This window comes from Lacerta agilis, chromosome 10 (assembly GCF_009819535.1).
Source record: "Lacerta agilis isolate rLacAgi1 chromosome 10, rLacAgi1.pri, whole genome shotgun sequence".
NCBI classification, from domain to species: Eukaryota; Metazoa; Chordata; class Lepidosauria; order Squamata; family Lacertidae; genus Lacerta; species Lacerta agilis.
The window spans coordinates 4050455-4077193 of record NC_046321.1 but is presented as its reverse complement, the minus strand read 5'-3'; the positions used below and the strand labels follow the sequence as shown (position 1 = coordinate 4077193).

General features: G+C 48.3%; 1 protein-coding gene across 1 annotated transcript in view; it reads left to right on the top strand.

Moving 5' to 3' along the window:
- Positions 1 to 26207, top strand: part of UBE2H (ubiquitin conjugating enzyme E2 H) — a 49796-nt gene extending 23589 nt beyond the window's left edge. Inside the window, exons 2-7 of the mRNA XM_033161900.1 lie at positions 10875 to 10951; positions 12152 to 12226; positions 18957 to 18996; positions 20255 to 20307; positions 21463 to 21591; positions 25745 to 26207. Coding sequence (XP_033017791.1) covers positions 10875 to 10951; positions 12152 to 12226; positions 18957 to 18996; positions 20255 to 20307; positions 21463 to 21591; positions 25745 to 25869 — 499 coding nt within the window. The 3' untranslated portion in view covers positions 25870 to 26207. The remainder of the gene's footprint in view (positions 1 to 10874; positions 10952 to 12151; positions 12227 to 18956; positions 18997 to 20254; positions 20308 to 21462; positions 21592 to 25744) is intronic.
- Positions 26208 to 26739: the final 532 nt, after the last annotated feature.

The window sequence follows — 26739 nt, the reverse complement described above, 5'->3', positions numbered from 1 at the left end:
CTCCAGCACCATAATTCAAAAGCATCAATCCTTCGGCGATCAGCCTTCTTTATGGTCCAGCTCTCACGTCCGTACATTACTACTGGGAAAACCATAGCTTTAACTATTTATCCATGCAATAAATAAAAATAAACTCATGTTTCTCATTGGCAGGCCTGTCCAGGGTATATGCAGGAGGGCAGGGAGACAAAGCATGCCCTCTGTTTCCCCACTGTTTGGGAATGGATAATGTTGGCTGTCTGCCCACATTGGGAGTTTGCTGCCCAGATATTAGAGCAAATGCTTATAGGACATCTTGCAACTGCTTGGCCTGAGCCACAAATGCCTACACACCTCTCCTCTTAAGCTTACTGTTTGCTTTTTTAAAAAAAGGATCAGTAGCGTACTGAAAAACATTCCTTTTCTTGTCAACAGCTCTTCCAAAGAGGAAGGGAGGGAGGCAGTGTGATGCCAGCGTTCACTCTGACCTTGGACGCTCAGTAGCTATTCTTTTTAGGATGCCGGTCAGGAGAAGAATGTGTGTCTATGTGTGTTTTTCTCATGTTGTGCCAACTTCCTGCCTCCAAGCAGTGAAACGGTGAATTCAGTCTGCTAGGCAGGTGCACTGAAGGTCCATACAATCTGGGGGGGAAGCCTACATTTTACAGTGGAACAGCTCCACAGAGGTCATGGACAAAAGGGGGTTATATCTGTCCATAGAGAATAGGCCTATCATCAACTATCAGCATGGTAAACTAAATGGAGCCTCCATCTGCAGGGGATGTATACCCCCAAATCCCAGTTGCGTAAGGGGCAAAAATGTGTGGTGTGGTTAGGCCTCCATGCTTTGCTTGTGAGCTTCCCAGAAGCACCACTGTGGGACCCAGGGGCTCTCTCCTTCTGCTTGTTTCTCTCTGCTCCGTTCTAGCCTCACTTCTGCACCTGTTTACATAGTTGTCCTGAGATAATGCCGCATTAATTCTCTTCAGTCTGCCTTTTCCCGTGACCAGAGGGTTATTCAGGGCCACTTCAGGCATTAATATGTTTATCAGAGCTGCTCTTCAGGTTTCCCAGCCTGGCCCATTTTACGGGAGATTGCATCTACTGCTCGAAAAGCTCTGCGCTTTGAAAGACACTCCACTCCTCATGGACCAAAGGGGGAATGAGAAGGCAGGCATTAATTTATTGGACCTTAAAACGAGGAGCAACTGGAAGCAGACTACTTTGATCTCATCCCTCAAATCCTTCATTTTGGAGTTTCTATTAAATATGGAGGCAAGTGATATATTTGGAGTTGGTTTGCTAGAGTCGTATCTCGTGTGCACATATTTTTCCTGTCTCACTGTTGTCATAGACTAAGCAGGTTCTGCAAGCTCTTCCCCAATAGGGATTCGAAAGCTTGTAAGACCTGTTTGACCAGAGACAAAAGAGATGAGTGTGCACACTATGGAAAACAGCGTCTGAAAAACACTACCTCCAAATAACTCCTTGGGGAAACAAATCGTTTGCTTCCCATGACACCTTTCGGGAAGAATGCATCATCCTTGCATGAGCACCTGGTGGGTTTCCGTGAAAGGACTGGGTGTTCACCAGGGCTGCCATCCTTATCTGGAGGTGGGCTCTACGGATACAGCAGTGAGCTGATACTTCACATTTAATCCCGACTAGTAGGGGGAAAGGACGCAGGTGGCGCTGTGGGTTAAACCACAGAGCCTAGGGCTTGCCAAACAGAAGGTTGGTGGTTTGAATCCCCGTGACAAGGTGAGCTCCTGTTGCTCGGTCTTGGTTGCTCCTGCCCACCTAGCAGTTCAAAAGCACGTCAAAGTGCAAGTAGATAAATAGGTACCGCTCCGGCGGGAAGGTAAATGGTGTTTCTGTGTGCTGCTCTGGTTCACCAGAAGCGGCTTAGTCCTGCTGGCCACATGACCCGGAAGCTGTACGCTGGCTCCCTCGGCCAATAAAGCGAGATGAGCACTGCAACCCCAGAGTCGTCCGCAACTGAACCTAATGGTCAGGGCTCCCTTTACCTTTACCTTAGTAGGGGGAAATGATCTGAGACACTGCCTGGCAGGACTTAAGAAATCTTGAAAAGCTTCTGGCAGAACAGAGGCGCAGAGTGAGCTTGTTCCAAATGCTGTCTGCTTGGATCCAGCACCAGTGACCCCCATGGGTGGGGTGGAAAGACACTGCTGCTACAAAACCCCACATCCTATGTGAACCCTTGTTACTGGGTGGTAGGTACCAGGGTCAAACTAGGCACGAGATGGGGGCGATCTCCTGACCCTTTACCATTTGATACTGAAATAATAACCGTGGGTAGCTTCAGATGTTGCCAGAGCAGTGACGGGAAGTGGGGCAGTTTAATCCTTTCCATCTGGCCAGTTTTCTGTAGATCAAAATGAAGCTGGGTGCCTTGCAGCCCACCCTCCACAGATGGGAAAGCAGCATGGGAAGGGCTGTTTTAATTAGAAAATGCCCCATTGGGAAAGGCTCTCTCTCCATCATTCTCTACTACTCTAATCAAATTTGCAGTCCCACCACCCCCAAGCTGTATTTCAGATTCTAAAGATATTGGCCGACTGCATGCAGTCCTTAAACTGTTCTACTCTGGAGCAGGAAATGAGAAAGCCGCGCCTCGTAGGATGCTAAGAAGCAGCTGCTCCCCTGCTCAGCTAGAATCTGTGGACATTTCCCCGCAGGTCTCCATGGAGGGGTATTTGTGTTATTACCATTTATTAAGTTTTGTATCCCTCCCAAAGGAGCCCAGGGCGGCAAAAAACAAAGCAGCGAAAACAGTGCAATTAGAAATGAAAACATACTCGCGGCGTTCGAAACTGTTTAAGAACATCTACAAACATGTTGGATCGAAAACATTCTGTTCAGAATAAGCAGCACAATATTCTGCTATAAGATGCACCAGCTGGTTAACTCGAGGTGTCCGCAGACGTTTCACAACAGCCGTCAGAACATTATCCAGCCGCCATCGGGCAGAGTTGGAGGCAAATCAATGAGAGCAAGAACGGGGCGGGGAGAGGGGGGGGGTCAAGTGAAGGTTGTCCCTGGAAACTGAGGACGCTAAGCAGCACCTAAGGTTTTCTTAACATAGTGGCTAGACGGGCTTTCTCAAGCCTGGGTCTCAAAGCTGTTGTTGGACTACAACACCCATCGTCCCTAGCTAACAGGACTAGTGGTCATGGATGATGGGAGTTGTAGTCCAACAACAGCTGGAGAACTAGGTTTGAGAAACAGTGCTGTATGTGGTGAACGTTGTAGAACACTGGAGAGGTTCTGGATTTTATCATTTATTGTGGGGGTGTGGTGTAGCTTCCTACGTGGTTGAACTTGTACTGCGTCTGCCAGCCTTTTCTAACCTGCGGTTGTCCCCCCCCCCAGACGTTTTGGGGCTACATCAGCCCCAGCCAGGGCAACCAATGGAAGTTTTCGTCCAAAACATCTGGACGGCAGGCACCAAGTTGGGGGAGGCTGTTGTAAACAGAGGAATTTGAGGACAGTGACTCTCCTGGTATTGTACCTGTATTGCATATTGCTAAGAATTTCAGCGATCTCTTTCCTTGGGAAATGGCAACAGCTAATGTAGCAAAGGAATGTTACTGGGGAATTTGGTATGCAGATTCAGTCTGTTTTTGGTATCTCCTATCTTGGACAAAATGTACTTTGTTTCGAGCCTGTAGACGTTTAGCTCCCCTGGGATTAGGCGCACACACACACACACACACACACACACCCCGCTTTTCTCCCTGGTGTTTCCTTTAAAAACTGTTTGTGCATGCATGTGTTTGTGCCAGTTCTTTCACTATTGGGATTCTCCTACCTGCTAAGAATGAGGAAATGCCTCTGAGTTGGTCAGTTTTTGCAAAAGGGAAAAAATCCCAGACTATCCTGCTGCTCCCACTGAAATTGTCCCTTGTCCAAGACTGTGTTGGAAGTGGGGTGTTGTGTGTACACAGTTGCCCTGAGGCCATTGGCACTGTTCTCTGGATGAGCAAGCAAGTGGCGTATTACAAGGCTGAACCAACTCCCCTGGAGCTGTTGCTCAGGACCAGAGAGGCAACAGTTCTCCAGGATTAGGACAACTTCCAGGTCTAAATTCAGAATGGAAAAACAGTCTGCTAAAAGCTTGCAGGAAACCTAGTCTTAATTGTACAAATCTCCTGTTTAGCGCTTAAGATACAGTGGTGTGAAATGTCTTTAATGCTGTTTTTATTATTATTTTTAACCAAGGCTGGCAGAGTGAATCGACTTTTAAGCTTCCAGCACCGGACAGAGCTGAGCAAATATTTCGGAATCCATTACATTTCTTAGCAGCAAGGTATCTGGGATTAACCTGCACTTAGGACTCTCACTTGGATGAATTTAAGCCTTGGAATGTTTGAACTGCTGGTTTTTGGCATGCTGGTTTCGACTTTCCTTGTGGGTTCGGGTAGGGAAGGGAACAGAATCACGTTGGCTCAGTCAGATAGTGCTATGCGCAATCAGATTTGCCATTTTTGTATGTTGTGTTATCACCATGGTTGCCTGTCGACTGCCATGGGCACTTATGGAAAGACAGTTTATAAATAGAGAATGAGAGCTTTGTATTGCCCTCGTTGGCTGTGTGGTGGAAGGGAGTAAAATGCAGTTTGCAATAAGTTTTTGGTGTGGGTGTAAGTCAGAGAGAGAGAGTCATTCAGAGGCCCACACCCCTGGGAAGTCTGCTCGTAGCCAGGACTTGGGTGGGCTATGCCAAGGCAGTAGAAATTATTTGCCGTATCAAACCTATTGTTAGTGAAAGCTACTCCCTTCAGTGGGGAAGTGGCCATAGCTCATTGATATGTCACTTACTTGCATGCTGAGAGTCCAGGAATCTCAGACAAATAATTAAGAGATTTGGTAGCAGGGCTAGGGAAGACCCCAGAGAGCTGTTGCCAGTCAAGGCTGGTGTGACTATTAATATAATTCCACATAGATCACGAGTGGGAAACCTTTATGGCTCCACAGACTCAATCCTTAGCTTCTCTCCCTGCCCCCTTCTTTAGGGCTGCCATCACACTTACAGTTTGTATGTGGCCCAGGGGCCGCTTGGGGGGGGGGACATTATTGCTACTGGTAGGACAGATGCCCTGGCTTCAGTGCCCAGCGCTGTGACTTGCTCTGCGATTTGCCATTGCCTGTCCGCCCTCACCCAGTGCTCGGAAGTTTTTGTGTCATTTATTGTCCCCCACCCCTTCCCCGGCTCTGCCTTGATTCCTGTGTTCTGCTCCAGTCGTCACATTCTGCAGAAATCAGAGTATTTTGCTAAGGTGGCACAGCGTGGCACTGTTTCTGAGCTTTTTGGAGTTGGGCAGTCTGGAGCCAGTATGAACACACCTTGTATCGAATTGAACTATCGAGTCATCCAGCCCACTTCTCTGTCTTCTCTGACGGGCGGTGGTACTCTTAAGGCCTTCAGCAAAATAAAAAAAATTCTCAGCTATGCTACCTGAGAACTTTTAAACTGGAGGTGGCACAGATGCATAGCTTATGCACTCCCACTGAACTAAGGTTGAGTCTTGTGCTGGCTCCAGCATGGTGGAAATGGGATTTGAACCCACGTCTCCATGGACGCAAGCTTGGGGCAGCAACCCTGAATAAGGCACTGTGGCATAGGAGCCGAGTGCTTAGTATAATAGGGTCTTGTGAGAACTGGGGCAAGGAGGCTTGTGCTTTCATTTTAATTTATGGGTCAGTTTCATGGGGTTCTGTTCAAAAGATGTTGGGGTACAGGGGTCCTTTGGGCACCAAGTGCATGTGCTAGGCTTTTGAGGGCACTAGCTCCAGGAACATAGAGCAGGACGCAGGGCTTCCCCCCCTTAAAGGTAAAGGGTATAGGGACCCCTGACCGTTAGGTCCAGTTGCGGATGACTCTGGGGTTGCGGCGCTCATCTCGCTTTAGTGGCCGAGGGAGCTGGTGTACAGCTTCCTAGTCGTGGCCAGCATGACAAAGCCGCTTCTGGAGAACCAGAGCAGCGCACGGAAACGCCGTTTACCTTCCCGCCAGAGCGGTACCTATTTATCTACTTGCACTTTGATGTGCTTTCGAACTGCTAGGTTGGCAGGAGCTGGGACCGAGCAACGGGACCTCACCCCGTCACGGGGATTCGAACCACCAACTTTCTGATCGCCAAGCCCTAGGCTCTGTGGTTTAGACCACAGCTCCACCCGCGTCCCTCCCTTAGGAATGCAGAAAAATACAGAGCTTAGTTGCCTTTGCTTCAGCTGCTGGAAGCCAGCCTGTGTCAAGTCTTGCAGCACTTCTGCGAAATGCACTTTTGCATTCTCGTACCACTCCGCCCCCCAAAGCAAGATAAAAAAGGGGGGGGATCATCTCAAAGAAACTGAAATCAGCAGCTGCCTTCTCTGAAAATAACATGTCTATTGTCTCATGGATTGCTTCAGATTTGGCATGATCTGTACTTTAGGGAAAGTCTCTTTCAACAGGTTATTTGAGGGCAAAGGAATTTCTTAGACTTGCAAGCTTAATTCTTCCTAGCTCAGCTTAACTGCTGCTTTCTCCTGCAGACCCTTTACGTGGGGTGGGGGGAGCTGTGCACTTCTCATTTTTTTTTCTTTGTTTGTTAAGGGCTCAGGTTGCCTGGGGGGCGTCTCTGGGGATTTTGATAGGTCTCCGGTAGAAATCTCAGCAGGTGGTGAAGTGCATTTGCTTAACGTAATGTAGAAGTCATGTCTTGTAATCCGAAGAGAGAACAGTGCACGCAGCAGCCTCATAGCGCTTTCATTGCTGTGAGCACCTTGGCCCTCTTCTTTCTAGATCAGAGGGAAAATGACACAAGGCCTTTTCCTGCTCCCTCATCTAGCCGCTTGGGAAAGCGGGGGGGGGGGGGGTCTGCCATGCAGTGCTTCTGCCCAGCCTGGGAAAAGAGCAAAGCATCGTTTCTTCATTGGTCGTTGCAAGGCTTTGTGGGTGAAAATATTATCTGAGCTGCAAATGGTCGAGGAGCCGTGCGGAGTCCGGAGCCCAGATTGTAGACCTCGGTTGCGCATTGCAAGCTGTAACCATGGTTTGCCTTGCCATGCGTCGTTTGTTAGGAAGGAAAACCCTGAGCCCGGGTTCACGTATACTGCTAAGCCATACTGTGGCTTATCTTCTGGTAGCGCTGCAGGAGTGGGCGAGGAGCAAAGCTTACAGGTTTTAATTTACAGACTCTGTTAAATACACTGGCCACAGTTTTCTTACTGTGCTTGCTATTTGTGCTAAGCCTCAGTATGGCTTAGCGTTATGTGTAAACAAGGCCAGCCAGCAGCCAGTCCACGTATAGAGGTTCCCTGTTGATGGAAGATGCGAGGTGACGAAAGCTCCCAGGGTGGAGAAGAAAGAGCCGTGAGTCCAGCAGGGGGCTTTTCCTGGGAACTGGGTAGGGAGAGGCTGCAGCTGAATGAGACACAGCTGAGGGGAGCCTGAGGAATTGTCATCCACCTTGGGCCTGCCCATAAAAAAGCAAGTCTAGAGTGAGAGACTAGGGCTGGGGTAGGCAACCTAAGGCCCGTGGGCCGGATGCGGCCCAATCGCCTTCTCAGTCCAGCCCACGGATGGTCTGGGAATCAGCGTGTTTTTACATGAGTAAATGTGTCCTTTTATTTCAAATGCATCTCTGGGTTATTTGTGGGGCCTGCCTGGTGTTTTTACATGAGTAGAATGTGTGCTTTTATTTAAAATGCATTTCTGGGTTATAGGAATTTGTTCATCTCCCCCCCCCCCCCGAAAAAATATAATCTGGCCCACCACATGCTCTGAGGACGGTGGACCGGCCCACGGCTGAAAAAGGTTGCTGACCCCTGGACTAGGGTGATGGCCACTGTTTCCACGAGCTCTTCTCGTTGTGAGACTTTTGTGGATGAGCTGAGAGCTTGTTTGGACCCTGGGTGTGAACCTGGAGGCGGAGCGGGTGCGTCCGAAGGAAAATGAATTGATATTCATTTATATACATTAGTAACTTTATATTAATGTACTTTTTTAAAATGTGACTTTATTTTTGTAATACCTTGTTCAGTTTTCTGTTATCGCTTCAGTTTTTTGCACACTGCTTAGAGTTTTTTTTTAAAATTTATCATGTGGTATAGAAATTAAATTATCAGTCATTCAATCAATAGCTATCGTTAGTGCAATCAGAAGAGCTCTGGACTGGGAAACATGGTCTCCAAAGGCAAAGCACTGCTGTAACATACCCCAATTGGCTGACCTGGGTCAGGATAAAAGGAAAGGACTGTCTTTTGAATGGTGACTCCAGCAATGATAGAAATGTAATATACTAGATATTTTGCAAGGGGTACTGTTCTTGGATGTCGTATGTTCCTGCAGTGCATTGTAAATACGGACTTTGATCAAAACTGTAAAATGCTTCTCATTGAGGGTGGGGTGGGGGTTAGTGCTTGGCTTCTCACTGGCAGTCCCTCATCTAACCCTCCTCAGAAAAAAGAAAGAAAAAAGAAGGGTTTATTGGAACAACATGCCGTGTGGCACAGTGGACTGCAGCTGCAGTAGGGGAATATCAGAGTTTCACACATGCATGCATGAACACACGCATCCATGCATAATTCCAGTTACAGGTAGGTAGCCGTGTTGGTCTGCCATAGTCAAAACAAAATATAAAATAAAATTAAAAATCCTTCCAGGAGCACCTTAGAGACCAACTAAGTTTGTTCTTGGTATGAGCTTTCGTGTGCATGAAGAAATATTTGAAGTATCTGAAGAAGTGTGCATGCACACAAAAGCTCATACCAAGAACAAACTTAGTTGGTCTCTAAGGTTTGATCTTCTTGCAGTCCATGGGACTCTCAAGAGTCTCCTCCAGCACCATAATTCAAAAGCATCAATTCTTCGGCGATCAGCCTTCTTTATGGTCCAGCTCTCACTTCCGTACATTACTACTGGGAAAACCATAGCTTTAACTATAGGGACCTTTGAACAAACTTAGTTGGTCTCTAAGGTGCTACTGGAAGGATTATTTAATTATTTTTTATTTTGTTTTATCCATGCATAAGTTTAGCTTCTACTCGCACAAGCATGTTTGGAGCCACAGTTATGACATCTGGCTTGCAGTTGGGCTGGGCCTGGTATCTCTTTCCCTTCACCCACAGCAGAGCGAAACTTTCCCAAGGTCAAGAGACAGTGGCTTACAATCTAGTCAGAATTCATCTGGAGTCTCTTCTTTGTTTCTCTTCCAAGAGCCGTACGTAGATCTTCTCCTGGCGGCAGATATTTGCACAGGCTTTTTCTGCATCCTTCCAACGGCATCTGAATCCTGACTGCATTATGTTGTGCAGACACGTTTCTTGGAATAATGTTTGGCAGAGGTGGTGTGGAGAGTTAGAACAGGGTTGGGTGGGAGAGTCTGGCAACGGCACAGAGGTGTTTGCACCAAGGCTGCCTTGTACGAGCACTTTTCTCCTGAGTGGCTGAGGCAACCTAGTCAGACGGGCAGCAGATAAATAAATTATTATTATTATTATTCTCTAAAGCTCTGAGATTGGAGGGGGAAGAGTAAATCTGCACTCTGGCCAGTCTGTTGGTTTCTGTTGGGATATTGCGTCTGAAGAAGAGTGCATGCACACGAAAGCTCATACCAAGAACAAACTTAGTTGGTCTCTAAGGTGCTACTGGAAGGATTTTTTAAAATTTTGTTTCAACTATGGCAGACCAACACAGCTACCTACCTGTAACTGGAACTGCGTGCAGTTCTGGTCAGCTTCTTGAAAAAGGTTTGGAAAAGAGACAACCAAATGACTCCTCTGCAAAGAAAGCTTGCAGCATAGGGGATTCTTTAGAGAAAAGGTGAGTAAGAGGTGACATGATAGAGTCTTATACAATTATGCACGGCATGGAGAAAGTGAATAGAGGAAAGTTCCCCCCCCCCGTCCCCCCCATAGCACTGGGAACTCGTGGGCACCCAGAGAAGCTGAATGTTGGAAGATTCAGGACAGATAAAGTGCTTCTTCACACAGCGCATAGTTAAAAGTTGGGTCAGCAAACTTTTTCAGCAGGGGGCCGGTCCACTGTCCCTCAGACCTTGTGGGGCGCCAGACTATATTTTTGGGGAGGGAATGAATGAATTCCTATGCCCCACAAATAACCCAGAGGTGCATTTTAAATAAAAGCACACATTCTACTCATGTAAAAACACGCTGATTCCCGGACCGTCCGCGGGCAGGATTTAGAAGGCGATTGGGCCGGATCTGGCCCCCGGGGCTTAGTCTGCCTACCCATGGTTAAAACTATGGGATTTGCTCGTACAGGAGACAGTGATGGCCAGCAACTTGGGATGGCTTTATAAAAGAGGATTGGACAAATTAATGGAGAGGGCTAACGAGGGCGGCTAGCCGTGATGGCTCTGCTCGGCCTCCACGATTGGAGGCAGTAGGTGCTTCTGAAGACCAGTTGTTGGAAATCACAGGAGGGGAGAGTTTCTCTTGTGCCCAGGGTCCTACTTGCGAGTTTCCCACAGGCATCTGGTTGGCTACTATCAAGACAGGATTCTGGACTAGATGGGCCACTGGCCTGATCCAGCAGACTCCTCCGATCTTAAAGCTCCACATAGCTTGATACAGAAATGAAGCCAAAGCTAGAATCTGTAACCTGAAGTCCTTTACGGGTTTCAAGCCTATATGTCCTGAACTGTGTTTCACCTGTGTTGTCTGGCAGGTACTTTGGGTCTGCTTAAACCACGGCAAACGGCCTCAGACGTATTTTGAATGGGCTTCGTTTATGAGAGGATTATTTCAGATTTGCTGGTAAAGGAATTCTAACAATCAGCTGTTCCTGGGGTGCCAGGGTATTCGAGAGGCAGGTTTGATAAGCCTTGCGCACATGACAAACGTTTCCTTGACTTGCGTGCATTTAGTATTGAAAGTAAACATGAAGTCACCATCCTAGGAGGACTCAACGAATTTGTAGTGAAGTTCTATGGACCACAAGGAAGTGAGTATGCAAATATCCCCCACCATTTATGATACTTAAGGTGTCTGTGTGTGTTGTTGTTTTTTAAAGCACCTCCTACATAATTTGTTGATTTGCTAGGAAAGCGTACCACTGAGAAAAAAGGAAGGGGTTTGGGTGGGTTTTTTGTTTCCCCCCATCCCCTGTGCCTCTCATGAAACATATCCCGTCTTACTGCGAGGCTGGGGCTAACACTTTGGGACCTGCGGGTGCAGTGGTGCCCTTCCAGACTTTGCCTGGCACCTACAAAAGCCTCTACGTTTTGCCCTCGTCACCATGAGGTGGCAAGGATGGTTTGCGCCCCACCACCTTGGAATAGCACACAGAACCAGAAGCGGAAGCTGAAAGAGTTATACCTTTTACCCACTTTTCAAAGCTCACGTCAACACCAGAGCTGTTGGATGGACAGGCAGAGCGGCCAAGAAGATGGCGGGGAAGGAAAGGAAACTGGGACTTAAGGTGGAAGAGGAAAAGGAAACAGTTGAGGGAGGGAGAGAAAATTGGATGAAAGAGAGAAGGGGCTCCTGCACGCACTTTGGACCAAGTAGAATGGATCCTCTTAAAATGGCATACTCCCCTCACCGAGGTTCCCTGCTGCCACCTCCATCAAATCACAGGTCACTGACCAAACCATAAGAATAATGGATCTGGGGCACAGATCCTTATGGATTCTCATAAGTGATCTCCTCAAAAGCACCATCAAATCGTAGGTCACCTCTGCATACATGGTTGTGTTCTGTGATCTGCTGGTGGTTTGGCTTTCACAATCCTTTGTCAAAATCATGAGGATCCATGCTGTGGATCAATATTTTTATGACGCTAGGAAGCACCAGAACTGATCTTTATTGTGTAGTCCATCACTGTAAGCTTACATTTGATGATGAATTTGGGGGAGGACCCTGTGTAAATACGGAAATTCACAAGGCTCTGGATTAGGTTTTTACCCAGGCTCCTTGGAAAAGCCAAGTATTTGTGTGCGTGTGGCCATTAAATATAGGGTAATCCAAAAAGCTGAAGGCACAGTGCCATTGGGAAGGTCTCCTGCAAAAGCCCCATTGGAAACAAGTGGATTCCCGTTTAGTCCTTTATGTGCTTTGATGGTTAAGAATGCAAACCACGCTTGAAGATGTTTCTTCAGTTTGTGTTTGTCCTGCTAACACCGTTTTCCTTCCCTGATTGCAGCACCGTACGAAGGTGGCGTGTGGAAAGTTAGAGTGGACCTTCCTGACAAATACCCCTTCAAATCCCCATCTATAGGTAACGGATTCAAATTTTTACCATTTTTCTTGCTTGTTTAACTCCTAGAGGAATTGCACAGTCTTTCCCAAATTATTGATAACACTCTGGCAAGGTTGCTGCTGCTGTTGTTTAAGTAAAGAGGTGAGATAACAATGTCTGAACAATGGTCAGATGTTCCAGAGCTTGGACCCACCCACCCAGGAGCTGAGAGATCGAACCTCGGGTGCCCTGCTTTTTGATCTTCTCTCTGCACTCTTTCTACTCACCCCTGCCTCTCTGCATTTGAGCAGCAGCAGGAAGCTCCAGACTAAGAAATTGGAAGTGGTATTTAGCACTACTAGTCCCCGCAACACACACACACACACACACACACACACCATCACCATCATCAGAACTGGGCGCAGGTGTGTTGGCTGGTCCATGCGTCTGAGCAGGACAATCAGTCCATGTGCAGTCTGCACAGCTGGCTTTCTGCAGTGAACATGGCATCGTCCAGTGAGTGGGGGAAAGCGCCTCTGTAGGCCTGAGAACTAGAAACTTGTATTTCTAGGAACCATGCATTTTTCTCCAAATGGATGCAGGAAATATTGTCTCCCTGACTAACCAGGCTCTCTGAAGTATTGCCAAAGTTGAAAGCTCAGTGGCTCTGTGCTCGCTGGGTGTTTAAAGTATATGGTGTTTGTCTCACTCTCCCCAAAGGGTGTTTATTTTTCCTCCCAAAATTCTCCTCCTCCTGACCGAAAGAAGAGCCCATAGAATTCAGGGCAGGGCACAGTGTGGTTGTTTCTCCCTCCTCCTCCCCCAATCACTTGGGAGGGAGCTTTCCTCCACCCTCATTGGTGCCCCCCACTGCCAGACCTCCTGTATGAGTCACCAGCTCTTGCGTACTTGAGTGGGAGAAGGCAATATGATGATGTGTGGTTGCCACCTACAGGACAGGAGGGCACAACAGATTGGAAGCCAGGGGTGATTAAGCAGTGAGAAGCCTCACCCCTACTCCCCGTATTGAAAGTAAAGGAGTTCATCCAAGGACACAAGTGGGGCACAGGCTAAATCTTCTACCGGTCGACGGTGACACAGCTGCTGAGCATCAAGCCAGCTCCTCTCTATGAATTCTCACCCTGGGTTCTGTGTCTTGGTCAGTCCCATTAGAGCAGGCATCCCCAACCTGTGGCCCATCAGATGTTTTGGCCTGTAACTCCCATGATCCCTAGCTAACAGGACCAGTGGTCAGGGATGATGGGAATTGTAGTCTAAAACATCTGGAGGGCCGAAGGTTGGGGATGCCTGCGTTAGAGTATGACAGAGCACTGGGCCTTGCTTTCATTGTTTTATTGGCAGATGTAACTTGTGAGTATCCTTTCTGAGGGTGCGACAAACCCATGTTTACAGTTTTCCAAGCAGTGGGTTTTGTTGCTAAACTTCAGTTTTAAAACATGATCTTGGGGGCAGCAGTGAGTTACGGCAAAGTCTCGACATGCTTTTCCTGGAGTTTTGAAAAGGGAGATGCTAACTCAGCAGTGACTCGGCACTTCCACTTAAGGGCAGGTTTGTATGTCAACCCACAGAGGTGCTTATGAGGACTCTTCCATCTAAGGAACAGGAGAAGCTTGAGGGAGAAGCGGTGTGGAGACGTCATGAGTCTCTTAAGATGCTTGGACAAGACAGGCGGCCTCCTCTTGCAGCCTAACATCCTGGTTTGAGTCAGCAGGCCGTGGCTGTTTTCATTACTTAAAATAGACCTTTGCATAGTGTATCTGCATTCTATTTTCAGTGTGCTTTGCTTCTTCCCTAATTTGCTTTTCAAGTACCGTCAGCCCACTTAACACACAGTGTTCTCTAGGGCGGGCCCAGGCTTGTGTCCTCAGCCAACTCGAGTGTCGCCACTTGGGAGAAAAACCCACCTAGGGTGGAGCTGAGTTTGTGCAGTGTGTGACAAGCTACAGGAAAGCTGGCTGCACATCTGCCTGTTAAGAAACTCAGCACTGCATTTGTCGAACAGAAATGTGTACAGATGCCAGGCTTTTAGAAGCACTCTTAACTAACTGCTCAAGTAGATAGAATCGTAGAATTGGAGAGTTGGAAGGGAGCCCAGGGGTCATCCAGTCCAACCCCCTGCAATGCAGGAATCTCGGCTAAAGCATCCATGACAGGTGGCCATCCGACCTCTGCTTAAAAACCTTCAAGGAAGGAGATTCCACCACCTCCCAAGGGAGTCAGAATCTCCTTTCTTGTAACTTGAAGCCACTGGTTCGAGTCCTGCTCTCTGAAGCAGGAGAAAACAAGCTTGTTCCATCTTCCATGTGACAGTCCTTTGGATATTTGAAGATAGCTTTCATAGATCCTCTCACTCTCCTCTTTTCCAGGCTAAATATCCCCAACTCCCTCAACTGTTCCTTGTTAGGCTTTGTTTCCAGACCCGTGATCATCCAGCTTGTCAACATCCTTCATAAATTGTGGTGCCCAGAAATGGACACAGTATTCTGGGTGTGGTCTGACCCAGGGCAGAATAGAGTGGGTCTGTTACTTCCCTAGGGAGGCGGGGGGCGCTGTGGTCTAAACCACTGAGCCTTGGTCAAAAGGTCAGTGGTTCGAATCCTGCCAACCTAGCAGTCCTTGTTGAAATGAATGGGAGTCATCCAGTGCTATTTCTTGCACAGTTCCGGTTTATTTTAATGTGTGAGCAGCTCTGTGGGAAGCAGCAGAGCCCGAGTGGAAGCCAGAGAATAAGATAGTAAGAACAGCCTTGCTGGGTCAGGCCATCTAGTACAGCATCCTGTTCTCATAGCAGCCAACCAGATGCCCAAACGACACAAGAAGAAGCTGGGCACAACTGCACCCCCTCTACTCGTGATTCCCAGAGGCTTCTTGCCACCCGCAGTGGTGGTGGAACATAGACATCGTGGCTGGTAGATGTTAGGGGTGAGAGTGGCAGGACAGGGAAGGTGTCCCAGATGTGTTGCAGCCAAGAGGAGGACGAGGTGGCAATGAGGAGGAAGGATGCAGGATTCCTGTTGGAGGGTTGCATAAGAGAAGGGAGGGGCGCTGAGCAGCGATGGCTGCAGGCAAGATTCGGTGCCTGGGGAGGAGAGGGCAAAAGCCACGGGAGGCTTTATAGCAGGGGTGAGGAGCCCTAGGACTACAACTCCCGTCACCCTTGGCCACACTTGCTGCTGTGGCTGATGGGCTTTGGAGTCCTAACATCGAGTGGGGCTGCAGAGTCCCCAGCCCCGGTTGATGCCTATAAACCAGTGTTTCCCAAACTTGGGTTTCCAGCTGTTTTTTTGGACTACAACCCCCATCATCCCTAATGAGCAAAACCAGTGGTCAGGGATGATGGGAACTGTAGTCTGAAAACAGTCAGATACCCCGCTATAAGCAGTGGGGTTGCCACCCTTCTTTGCAGATAGGCAGGAGGTGACGGAGGGGGCCTTGTGACGTAGAAGAACTTCCTTGGGGAATTGTGGCCCCCACGGCTCAGGTGTCTCCCCCTCTATCTTCACCGCCTTCAATAGCTCGCCACATTCATTACCTGAAGCGATGGCCTCTTAACTGGCCTCCATGCAGGACTGCCTCTGGCTCCAACGTCGCTGCCAGGACGGCTTGCCCTTCCTGCAAGTTTGGCTTTGTGCCTCTGCTTGCACCTCACAGAGGCTCGGCAGTGTCGCCTGCCTGCCTCCCAGAGGAGGCTGGTCCGGGGCCTCTCTCTCCCTCCATACGGATTCTATAAAAAGATCGTTTTATTTATTTTTCAAGAGAGCTCTGATAACGGTGGAGGTTGGGAGGCTGGTGGCCGGGGAAGAGGGACGGCGTGAGGCTCTGTCTAGACTCCCTCAAACAGCCCGCGCTGCTCGGCACCTCATTAAGAGAGGCGCCGCCAGCTTTTCAGCGAGGGAACCCAAGGTAATCGGGGAGAGAAAGGTGGCAGGTCTCCGTGGTGACGAGATGCTAATTGCTTCCAAGGCATTGCTGCTGCTAATTACTGTTTGTGCTGCAAATGCCTGTCATTGTGATGGGCAGCCTGTCAAGTGGAGGTGTCCATTGAAGGGTTCTTTGGGAGTACAGTACACCTCTGCACAAACGCACATTCTCTCCCTCCCACCCCGTACACACTTCACAGGTTCTGTGCGAGTGCAGATCCAGCATCTACCTGTATGTGCAAGCAGAGCACCGGGTGGGCTGCTTGGATGCTCGTAGCAGGTCACAGGGCAGCCAGCCGGTACTTCTGATCAGCTGATGAGGCTGTTGGAACAGGAACGGCCGTGCTTGCTGTGCTTTTGGAATGGGCTGGCAAGAACGTGTCCAGCACTCCCGAAAAGTGTCTTCCTGCTTGTCAAAAGCACAAGGCAAAACGCCGACACGATTCCCCGCGAGGGTGTATGTCCCTCACCCTGTTCCGTTGCTTGCAAGTTGAAACTCTTTCTGTTCTGGATGGGGAGCGGGGGAACGTCAAGCCGAAACAAAAAACCCAGTGCAGAGAAGAACAACCTGACCTTGGGCTCCCAAGAGGAGCATGGCAGCTGCCTCTGGCTCACCCAGTCCGCTGGACACTTGCCCCCCGCCCGTGCCATGGAAGTTGCAGGTCAGGCCGGGAAGTCCCAATTGCAAGGCCTTCCAGCAGTGTCTGATTGGCACTGGATCCTAGGTGACCAAGCAAAGGTGCAGGGAGCTGGTTTGCACATCTCACCTAAATAGTGACTCGAGTTGGACAGAGCCCAAGGGGCGAGCCGGTTGCAGGCCGAGCTTAATTGGGAGTTGGTAAAAGAGGGTGGTGGGAAGCAGGTACTGCTGTGGTCTAAACCACAGAGCCTAGGGCTTGCCGATCAGAAGGTCAGCGGTTCGAATCCCCACAATGGGGTGAGCTCCCATTGTTCAGTCCCAGCTCCTGCCCACCTAGCAGTTCAAAAGCACGTCAAAGTGCAAGTAGATAAATAGGTACCTCTCCGGCAGGAAGGTAAAAGGTGTTTCCGTGCGCTGCTCTGGTTCGCCAGAAGCAGCTTAGTCATGCTGGCCACACGACCCAGAAGCTGTACGCCGGCTCCCTCGGCCAGTAAAGTGAGATGAGCGCCGCAACCCCAGAGTCGTCTGCGACTGGACCTAATGGTCAGGGGTCCCTTTACCCTTTACCTTTTAAAAAAGGATGGAGAACTGGAACGAAGATGTGGCAGGCAAGATGTGCTCTTGAATGTTTACATCTCTTACAACGCTGCTTCAGCCTCCTCCTCTCCCACTAGCCTGTGGTTCCTGCATCGTGCTGTTTTGTTATCTCTTGCTATGTAAAGCTCTGCATCTGCCAAATGGCCTGGAATGTGGTAGATTTGGCAGTGGCCCCTGTCTGATAGCCCTCAGGCCATGGATGCAGGCAGACAAGAATTCTGAACCTTCAATCAGTGAATTGTGTCTCTCTTAATAAGCCTTGGGAACTCCCAACCATTGCATCTCAGCGTGATCCTTGTGTCTTAAGACACCATTACGCCCCACACAATGCAACACACTTGGAGCTAAAACCACAAGTGTTAAGATGGACTTCAAGTGTTAAGATGGACATGTCCAGAGGAGGGCAACCAAAATGGTCAAAGGCCTGGAAACGATGCCTTATGAGGAACAGCTTAGGGAGCTGGGTATGTTTAGCCTGGAGAAGAGAAGGTTAAGGGGTGATATAAAATAGAAAATTCTTTCCAGTAGCACCTTAGAGACCAACTGAGTTTGTTCTTGGTATGAGCTTTCGTGTGCATGCACACTTCTTCAGATACATGCATGCACACGAAAGCTCATACCAAGAACAAACTCAGTTGGTCTTTAAGGTGCTACTGGAAAGAATTTTCTATTTTGTTTCGACTATGGCAGACCAGCACGGCTACCCACCTGTAAGGGGTGATATGATAGCCATGTTCAAATATATAAAAGGGTATCATATAGAGGAGGGAGAAAGGTTGTTTTTTGCTGCTCCAGAGAAGCGGACACGGGGCAATGGATTCAAACTACAAGAAAGAAGATTCCACCTAAACATTAGGAAGAACTTCCTGACAGTAAGAGCTGTTGGACAGTGGAATTTGCTTCCAAGGAGTGTGGTGGAGTCTCCTTCTTTGGAGGTCTTTAAGCGGAGGCTTGACAGCCATCTGTCAGGAATGCTTTGATGGTGTTTCCTGCTTGGCAGGGGGTTGGACTGGATGGCCCTGGTGGTCTCTTCCAACTCTATGATTCTGTGAGACGCAGTGAACATAATGCGGTGATTTCTGCTTTCTTGAGCAGCTCTAGTCTGCAGCGGTGACATCTCCAAAGCCAGCCCACATCTGCTTTGGTGGTGCTTGGCTGACAGTAGGTTTTGCTCAACTTCAAATGGGAAACTGTAGTTTTGGATTCCCCCACCCTTCCTTTCCATGTCTGAATGACAGAATTCAGGAGCGGAGCAACACAGTGCACTTTAGGGATCAGTGGCATTCCACCTTAACAAAACTAGGGACATGAATGCCATTTTTTAGTTGTTCAGCACAACAACATTCCTTAAAATATTTTCATACAGGCAAGCCTGTCTGGAAATGTAGATGTTGATTTGTTTTGGTCTCTCTTTTTTATACAGTTAATTTTAATTACTTTTAAGTGTTTTTAGCTTTTTTTATAGATCATTTTAATATTTCTTGTAAGCCACTTAGAGGCTTCACTACAGTCATATATAAATTTTCTTAAGTAAATAAAAGTTAATGGTGATAAAGGTTGCTAACAGCTCCTTTGTTTGTCTCCATTGCAGGATTCATGAATAAAATTTTCCATCCCAATATTGACGAAGCGTAAGTGATTGAAGATGTTTTGTACTAAACAAAATTATTTAGGGGGGAGGGTTGTCTCTTAACCTTGGTGCGTAGCTTCTTTTCTAATTCAGGAAGGGGAAGAGAATGAATATGTGATGAGTTAAGATATTTTAAAAAAAAAAGTTGGAAAGGTTGTGAAGACCAATTTATTCACCCTCTCTGTTGAGGATAAGGCAAGAAGTCGGGCTTATGCAAGTTTTCAAACACCCTGCCCTTAGAGAACCCTTTCCATTTTCTGTTTTCTACTGGGGAGCTCCTTAGTGTTTTAGAAGATTCTTGAGACTCAGTTTAGGGTGCCACCATCAGGCAGGTTGCTCAGTCTGGGCACAGCTTTGGATAAATCCTGTGCTCTGCAGGGCTAAACGGAAGATTAAGCGCTATGGCTTAAAATGGTAACCCAAATTCACATTGTCCGGATTTATCAGTCTGTGTGGATAGGCATTTATATGTAATCCGTGTAAACTGTGGCTTTGGGGGCCCTCTTGGTTAAGACTAGGTCAAATACTCTAGCATACCTGTGGGCAGACTTCCAGCTTGCAGGATCAAAGTCTACCAACTGGAGCCAGAGGCAATAACAGCACATGCTCAGCCCTGGGACTTTTTTCAGTACCAGAAGTGAGCTGCCTTTTTACACAAAAATCTACTCCTGAACCTACCTTCCTTCCTTCCTTCCTTCTTCTTTCTTGATTTTTCACCCCCCCCCCAAAAAAAAACCTTTACAGATTTTAACATAGACCATAAATTACTTTATCCATTGTCTTCCCATCCTCCCCTTCCATGGTTCCCATATTTACCCCTGAATGCTGCGTAATTTCACGTACACTATTCAATACATCCATTTTAACATATTTATCTTAATAATTAATGCTGTTGCTCATATTTCAAGTCCTGCATATTTATTTATTTCTTTTTTCTTCTGTCTGTCTGTCTGTCTGTCTCTCTCTCTCTCTCTCTCTCTCTCTCTCTCACACACACACACACACACACACACACCTTTCTGTGTTTCAGCAACTCAATTTAGAGGAAGGGAACTAGGTAAACCATTGGGTGCCATAAACCTTTCCAGTCTCCCAAAGGTCTTCCTGTAGATTCCAGTCTGCCTTTTTTTCCTGCTTCCACTTTTGTGAAACGTATTGGGTGTTAATAGGGAAGGGAAGATATGAACTCGTGTAGCCACTGTACCAGACCAGCACTGCCTAACTGCAAATGGAAGTCAACCCTTGTTTGTCTCTTTCAGGTCAGGAACTGTATGTCTAGATGTAATTAATCAGACTTGGACAGCTCTCTATGGTGAGTCAAGAAGTGTGTGGTGTCGGTGGTTTTGTACTATACAAGGGGTGTGTGCGCACGCACATAATTTAGCTTGCTGTCTGAGAGCACAGTCTTCACATGTGCTTTGAAGTGTGCAGATTGCAAGAGTCCCCGCTTGCAGCTCTGGCACCCATTTTAGCAACTCTTTAACCTTGAACATAGCACACTCTAGAATTTGGCATCCCAGGGGTTAACGCTGTCAAGGACAACGAAGATTACTTCATTTACTTCTATAGTGCCAAAAGGGAGTTAGCGTATTCATTAAAATTCATTAAAATGGTGTTACACAAAATCAGCTGACATGCAGAACTTCACAAGCAGTACTCTAGCAATAGGGTAGTTTTTTAAAAAGGTTAGCATTTACTTCCCCCACATGCCAGGTATGAGCAAACCCCCACTCAGCCACGAAGCGCACTGGGTGGCCTGTCACCAGCTCTCAGCCTAACCTACCTCGCAGGATTGTTGTGTGAGGATAATATGGAGATGCATCTACACCACACTGAACTGCTTGAAAGGAAGGTGGGAAATAATAGATTGATAGGTGGATAAGATTAGCCAGCCGGCTGTCTGGGGGAGCAGGGCCATGTTACTGGTTCCATCTTACTGGAATGGTAACCCTTGTGAGGTGGGGGCACAGCCCCTTTTGCCGAATAGATGTCGTACTGGTAGCATAGCTGTCAAGTTTCGGATTTGAAAATAAGGGATCAGCAGCCTCACCTACCCCGGGGACAGTCACATGGCAGTGGTGGGCGGAGCCAGAAGCAAAAGTGGGCGGCACTGGTGTGAACGCACGCAGTAGGCTTGCTGTATTTTGGAAACGCTGCCCGTGGGCTACGACGCCTGTAAGCGCGGGAAATGGCGCCCGCTTGCTTTGAGGCTGCAAGGAGGCGAGGTCTTCCCAGTCCCTGGCCAGCAGGGGGAGGGAGAGGAGCTGCTTCCATGGAAAAAACGGGAAATTAAAGGGATATAAAAAATAAGGGATAGCAGCGGGAAACTGCTTGAAATAAGGGAGATTCCCAGGGAAAACGGGATACTTGACAGCACTGACTGGTAGTAGAGATAATGGCAAACGGCTCTTTTGGAGGCCAGCTTCAGACGTCACTTGTCAAATTCTTTCTGTGTTGATACTTTCAGATCTTACCAATATATTTGAGTCGTTCCTGCCTCAGTTGCTGGCGTACCCCAACCCCATAGATCCCCTTAATGGTGACGCAGCAGCCATGTACCTTCACCGACCAGAAGAATACAAACAGAAAATTAAAGGTAAGGGCTCTGGAAGCGCGAAAAACTATTAGCAGCCTGTCTCGGAACTTTGTCGCGGAGAGCGTTTGGATCTGAAGAACTCGGCCATCTTCTTGCTTATTCTGGGGCTTTGGCCAAGCCCGTTGCTAACCTCACAGGTGAAAGGGAAGCAACGTCTAACTGAGGTGTCCATCTCACTTGGGAGAGGCCAGCTAGCCTTAAAAGGAAAGGCGGGTGGGGAGGGGGAATCACCAGGCCTTATTTTGGGGGAAGGAGGCTTGCTCAGTTATGAAACAAGCAAAACGGGGCAACAAGCTCCGGTTTGGTGAACCAGCGTCTAGTGTGGTGGATTTCTTGTGTAACCACACCACTGTGAAGTTTAAAGCAGCTTTATTTGGTCATAGCAAATAAATAAATTCGATTCAATAAATAAATAAATAGCAGCGGCCGCTGGAGAACCCACAAAAGGGGAGATTCCAGCACACCTCCTTCTGGCAACTCCTGCAGCCAAGCTGGTGCCAAACGTCTCGCTCTGCTCAGTGAGGCTGAGAGGGGGTGGGTCTTGTCATCTGGGCAGCCCAGGACCTCCACACACGCTTCCCAGGCTTGTTTCTGGGAGAGGTCACTTCATTGCTGCTAATACAACGGTTTGACTTCAATGCGAACATTTTGATGCGAACAACAGGCCTATAAATTGCACAGGCTAATAGAAAGGCATTCTCTCACCTTAGCTTTGCACATGTGTAGGAATTAAGTCACAATCTCAGAGGCAAAGTAGGCCTGTATTGAGCTGAATGCTCAGTTCAGTGCGAATAACAGGGGGCCTGCTTTATATAGGCTAGCTCAAGGCTGGGGTTTTCCCGCACGAACCTCCTTGACACATTCGTAATAGAGCACGAACAAGCAGATTCTTCCAAGGAGATCCTTTCACACGCCCTTGGATGGTTTTTACAGGTTGTAGGTTGTGGGAGGCGCTGTGGTGTAAACCACTGAACCTTGGGCTTGCCGATTGGAAGGCCGGCGGTTCGAATCCCCACAATGGGGTGAGCTCCCGTTGTTCAGTCCCAGCTCCTGCCAACCTAGCAGTTCGAAAGCACGTCAAAGTGCAAGTAGATAAATAGGTACTGCTCCGGCGGGAAGGTAAACGGCATTTCTGTGTGCTGCTCTGGTTCGCCAGAAGCGGCTTAGTCATGCTGGCCACATGACCTGGAAGCTGTCTGCGGACAAACGGCGGCTCCCTCAGCCAGTAAAGCGAGATGAGCACCGCAATCCCAGAGTCATCCTCAACTGGACTTAACAGTCAGGGGTCCTTTACAACTTTTACAGGTTGTAGGCCATCAAAAGTGGGTGCTATAACTTCCACTACCCTAGCTCGGGGAGAGAGAAGAATTGGCCCCAGCCCAAGGTGTGTGTAAGACTGGTGAGAGAAGGAACTAATGGACAATTGTGTCCTTTTCCCTGCTACACCACGGAGTATGCACATCAAAATCAATCTGGGACTTCCACAGCCACTCCCCACCATCACTGCCACCATGAAAATATCCCTTGCTTTAGCTTTGCTATGCATTGCATGGGCCTGTAGACCCGGGCTGCCCTGCCACACCTCTCCCCCCACCCCCAGTTGCGTGACAGGCAGGCAGCTACAAGTTGGGAGTTGCTCAGGCACTGACATGATGCAAAGAGCTTTCTGGCGACAGTGGCGCTTAAAAATAGCCTCCGCGCCGATGCCTTGAGTTGCAGCAGCTCCTCTGCGCTGGTAGACAAGGTTCTGTAAATGCATAATTTATCTCGTCTTCCCCTTTTTAACTGATGAAGCCGTAGACGTCTTTCTGGTGTAACCCTGGGGGGAAGGATGACAAGGCCCCGTTGCCTTAGAGGAATCAGCCCACAATGTGTTGGAGCTAGAATTCAGGAAACCTGCCTCTTAACTGGTCGCAGCAGTAGATGGCGGTCAGCGGCAAGTACCTCTGTGACGGTTGCCTTCTCCAGTTCTTTAGAGAGAGGCCCTTGGGCTTAGGCCTGCTCAGAAGGACTCTGGACACAGCTGGGCCACATTGTGGGGAAGCAGGCAGCAATCTTTCGCAGCCGTTCCTCCTCCCGGGTCTCTCTCGGGTGCAGAGTGAGCTCTTGTCCCACCGGCACCGAGAAGCAGGCTGTGAGATTTAGGCCTCATTTGCGCAGATACGACAATCCACAGGCCGCTGGACATCTTTTCTTAACGCGGAGCTTCGTAACACACATCCTTCCTGGGATATATAGTAATTGGCGCAGCATCCTGAAACTCGAAGCCTTATTATTATTATTATTTTGCTATGTTTGTGAATGGCTTTTTTTAAAGAAGGGGGTATGGGCTGTGGGTTGTTCTGACACACACCAAAATGCGTGTTTGAGAGGCTATGGCAGTGGAGCTGTCCTAGGAGATTTGCACCCAGCGGCTAGTTCTGAGCATCGCCCAGCGCATTGAGAACACCCAGAGAGCCCCCTGCTAGATGACATTGACACAGAGGGAACTGGCTCAGGAGGGGGTGGGTGCCACTTTTCTGAATGCTGCCCTATGTAAAACAAAGCACAGAATACTGATATTCTGGGGGTTCCCCCGACTGCTCCCTGCCTGGCCTTGCTGCTCACCCACCATTGGAATCCACCCTCCTCCCATTTGTGTAGTTAGACACCAGGCTTTAAAAACTCACGTCTTGAGACTCTTGTCGTTTTCCCCACTAACTGGTCTCATTCCACTATCTCTTCTGCCCCCCCTCCTCTCCCCAGTCCTTTTGTCTCTTGGTCTGTCTTAGGCCCTTTCCCCTCAGGCTTGCAATCTCTGCCTTCTGTCCTGTGGTGTGTAGTGGTTAAGAGCGGTAGACTCGTAATCTGGGGAACCGGGTTCGCGTCTCCGCTCCTCCACATGCAGCTGCTGGGTGACCTTGGGCTAGTCACACTTCTCTGAAGTCTCTCAGCCCCACTCACCTCACAGAGTGTTTGTTGTGGGGGAGGAAGGGAAAGGAGAGAATGTTAGCCGCTTTGAGACTCCTTCGGGTAGTGAAAAGCGGGATATCAAATCCAAACTCTTCTTCTTCTTCTTCTTCTTCTGTTTGATGTCCAGCACCCAGAACATGCATGTGCTTTAGAAATAATTCAGAAAACATCTTTCTGCACCTCCCTACAGTTTTGAAGTCGTACAGCCCAGGTTTCTACCCTCTCCATTCATTCACAGTGTGCTACGTTGTGCCTATCCTCGCTCTTCCCACCCCCACCCACCCCCCAGCTTCAGGACTTTTCTGTGTTTTGCACAGAGGTGCGTTCCCAAGCCGAGCGCGCCATTCGAGTCCCAGCTGTCTTACGCCAGTGGTGGTGTACTGGTTAGAGCATCGGATCAGGACCTGAGAGACCAGGGTTGAAATCCCCACTCTGCCACAAAGCTCGCCGGGTGACCTTGGGGGGGGGGGCCAGGCACTGCCCTTGAGCCTAACCCTACCTTACAGGGTTGTGGTTGGGGTCAAATAAGAAGGGGGAAGAACCAGTTACAGGATCTCTTTGGAGAGGAAGGTGGGGTTATAACTGCAGCAAATAAATAAATATTCTGGAAGGCACAAAAGCACAGAAAAACGGGCAAGATTATCACAGATGCAAATAAAATAGAAAATTCTTTCCAGTAGCACCTTAGAGACCAACTGAGTTTGTTCTTGGTATGAGCTTTCGTGTGCATGCACACTTATCTGAAGTGTGCACAGGTATCTGAAGAAGTGTGCATGCACACGAAAGCTCATACCAAGAACAAACTCAGTTGGTCTCTAAGGTGCTACTGGAAAGAATTTTCTATTTTGTTTCGACTATGGCAGACCAACACGGCTACCCACCTGTAACTGGAACAGATGCAAATGTTGACTGTTTTTCTATTTTATTTCTTAATTCTTGCTTTTTAAGATTTTTTCAGACAAAGAACTAATGTTTGAGCAAGGGGTTGTCCTTGCTGAAATCTGGGGGTCATTTTGGTGGGCGGGCATGTGCAGGCACGTCGAAAAAGCACATTAAGGTGTCGAGAAGCAGTTTGTGGTCTGCTCAGCCATGCTGTTTTGAAGGGACCTCGGGGTGTTCCTTTAGTGTGTATGTTGATCGTCCCTCTTTTTCTTCCCCTTCCCCCACTCCCCCCCCCAACCTTTCTCTTCACCCCATCCAGAATACATTCAGAAATATGCAACAGAGGAAGCGCTAAAAGAGCAGGAAGAAGGCACTGGGGACAGCTCTTCGGAGAGCTCCATGTCTGACTTTTCAGAGGACGAGGCCCAGGATATGGAGTTGTAGTAGAAGCAGCACCCTGCTTTTCAGAGAGACTGACTTCCTAACCACGCGCTGAGAAGCAGACTATAATATTCATATTTAAACAAAGCAATTTTTTATTACTAAACAAGGTTTTTATGAATAATAGCATTGAGATATATATACATATATATATATCACCCTTTAGATCTTGATTTCTTTTGGTGATTTCTCAGAGCCCAAAAGTGCACCGTAGCGCATTTCCCACATTCCACTTGGTAGCAATATGCAGCCCAGATGCATGCGCGGCGTTCCGTTTATAATTCCATTTGAGCAAAGGCAACTTGTGGGCTACTGAACTGTCAACCTAAAAAACAACAACAACAACAACACAAAAAAACAGCTGCTTTGCTAGGGAGAGGGTCTGGATGTTTCCTCTTTTTTTTTTCCTCCCTGCCCCCCACTTTTATTATTATTATTATTATCAATGGTTCCAAAGATAGCAGGACACCCTCAGATGCAAAAGCGGAGCAGCGCTTGCAGAATGTCGGAGAGAAATACTGGGGGATAAACACGAAGGGCAGTGAAGTCGGAAAGGTGCTCTTTCGATTCGGCTCGGCCGCTCTACACTTCAAACGGAGTTGCATTTTTAAGAAACAAGAAACGCCACCGCCAGAATACGCCGAGTTCTTCTGGTTCTGACAAGGCGCCTTCCTTCGGCTTAAAGAACATTTTGCGCAGACTTCCTGCCCTGCCGCTAGAGACTGGCGATTGGTCCGGTTTGCTCAGGGGACCTTTTGAAAACCTGCGACTGGACAGTTAAAAGTCAACTTTACTGGTCTGGATCCTCGGTGTCCGTCTGCCTCTGTCGCTGTTACTACTCTTAAGGGACAGAAAGCAAGCAGAAGTCCAACT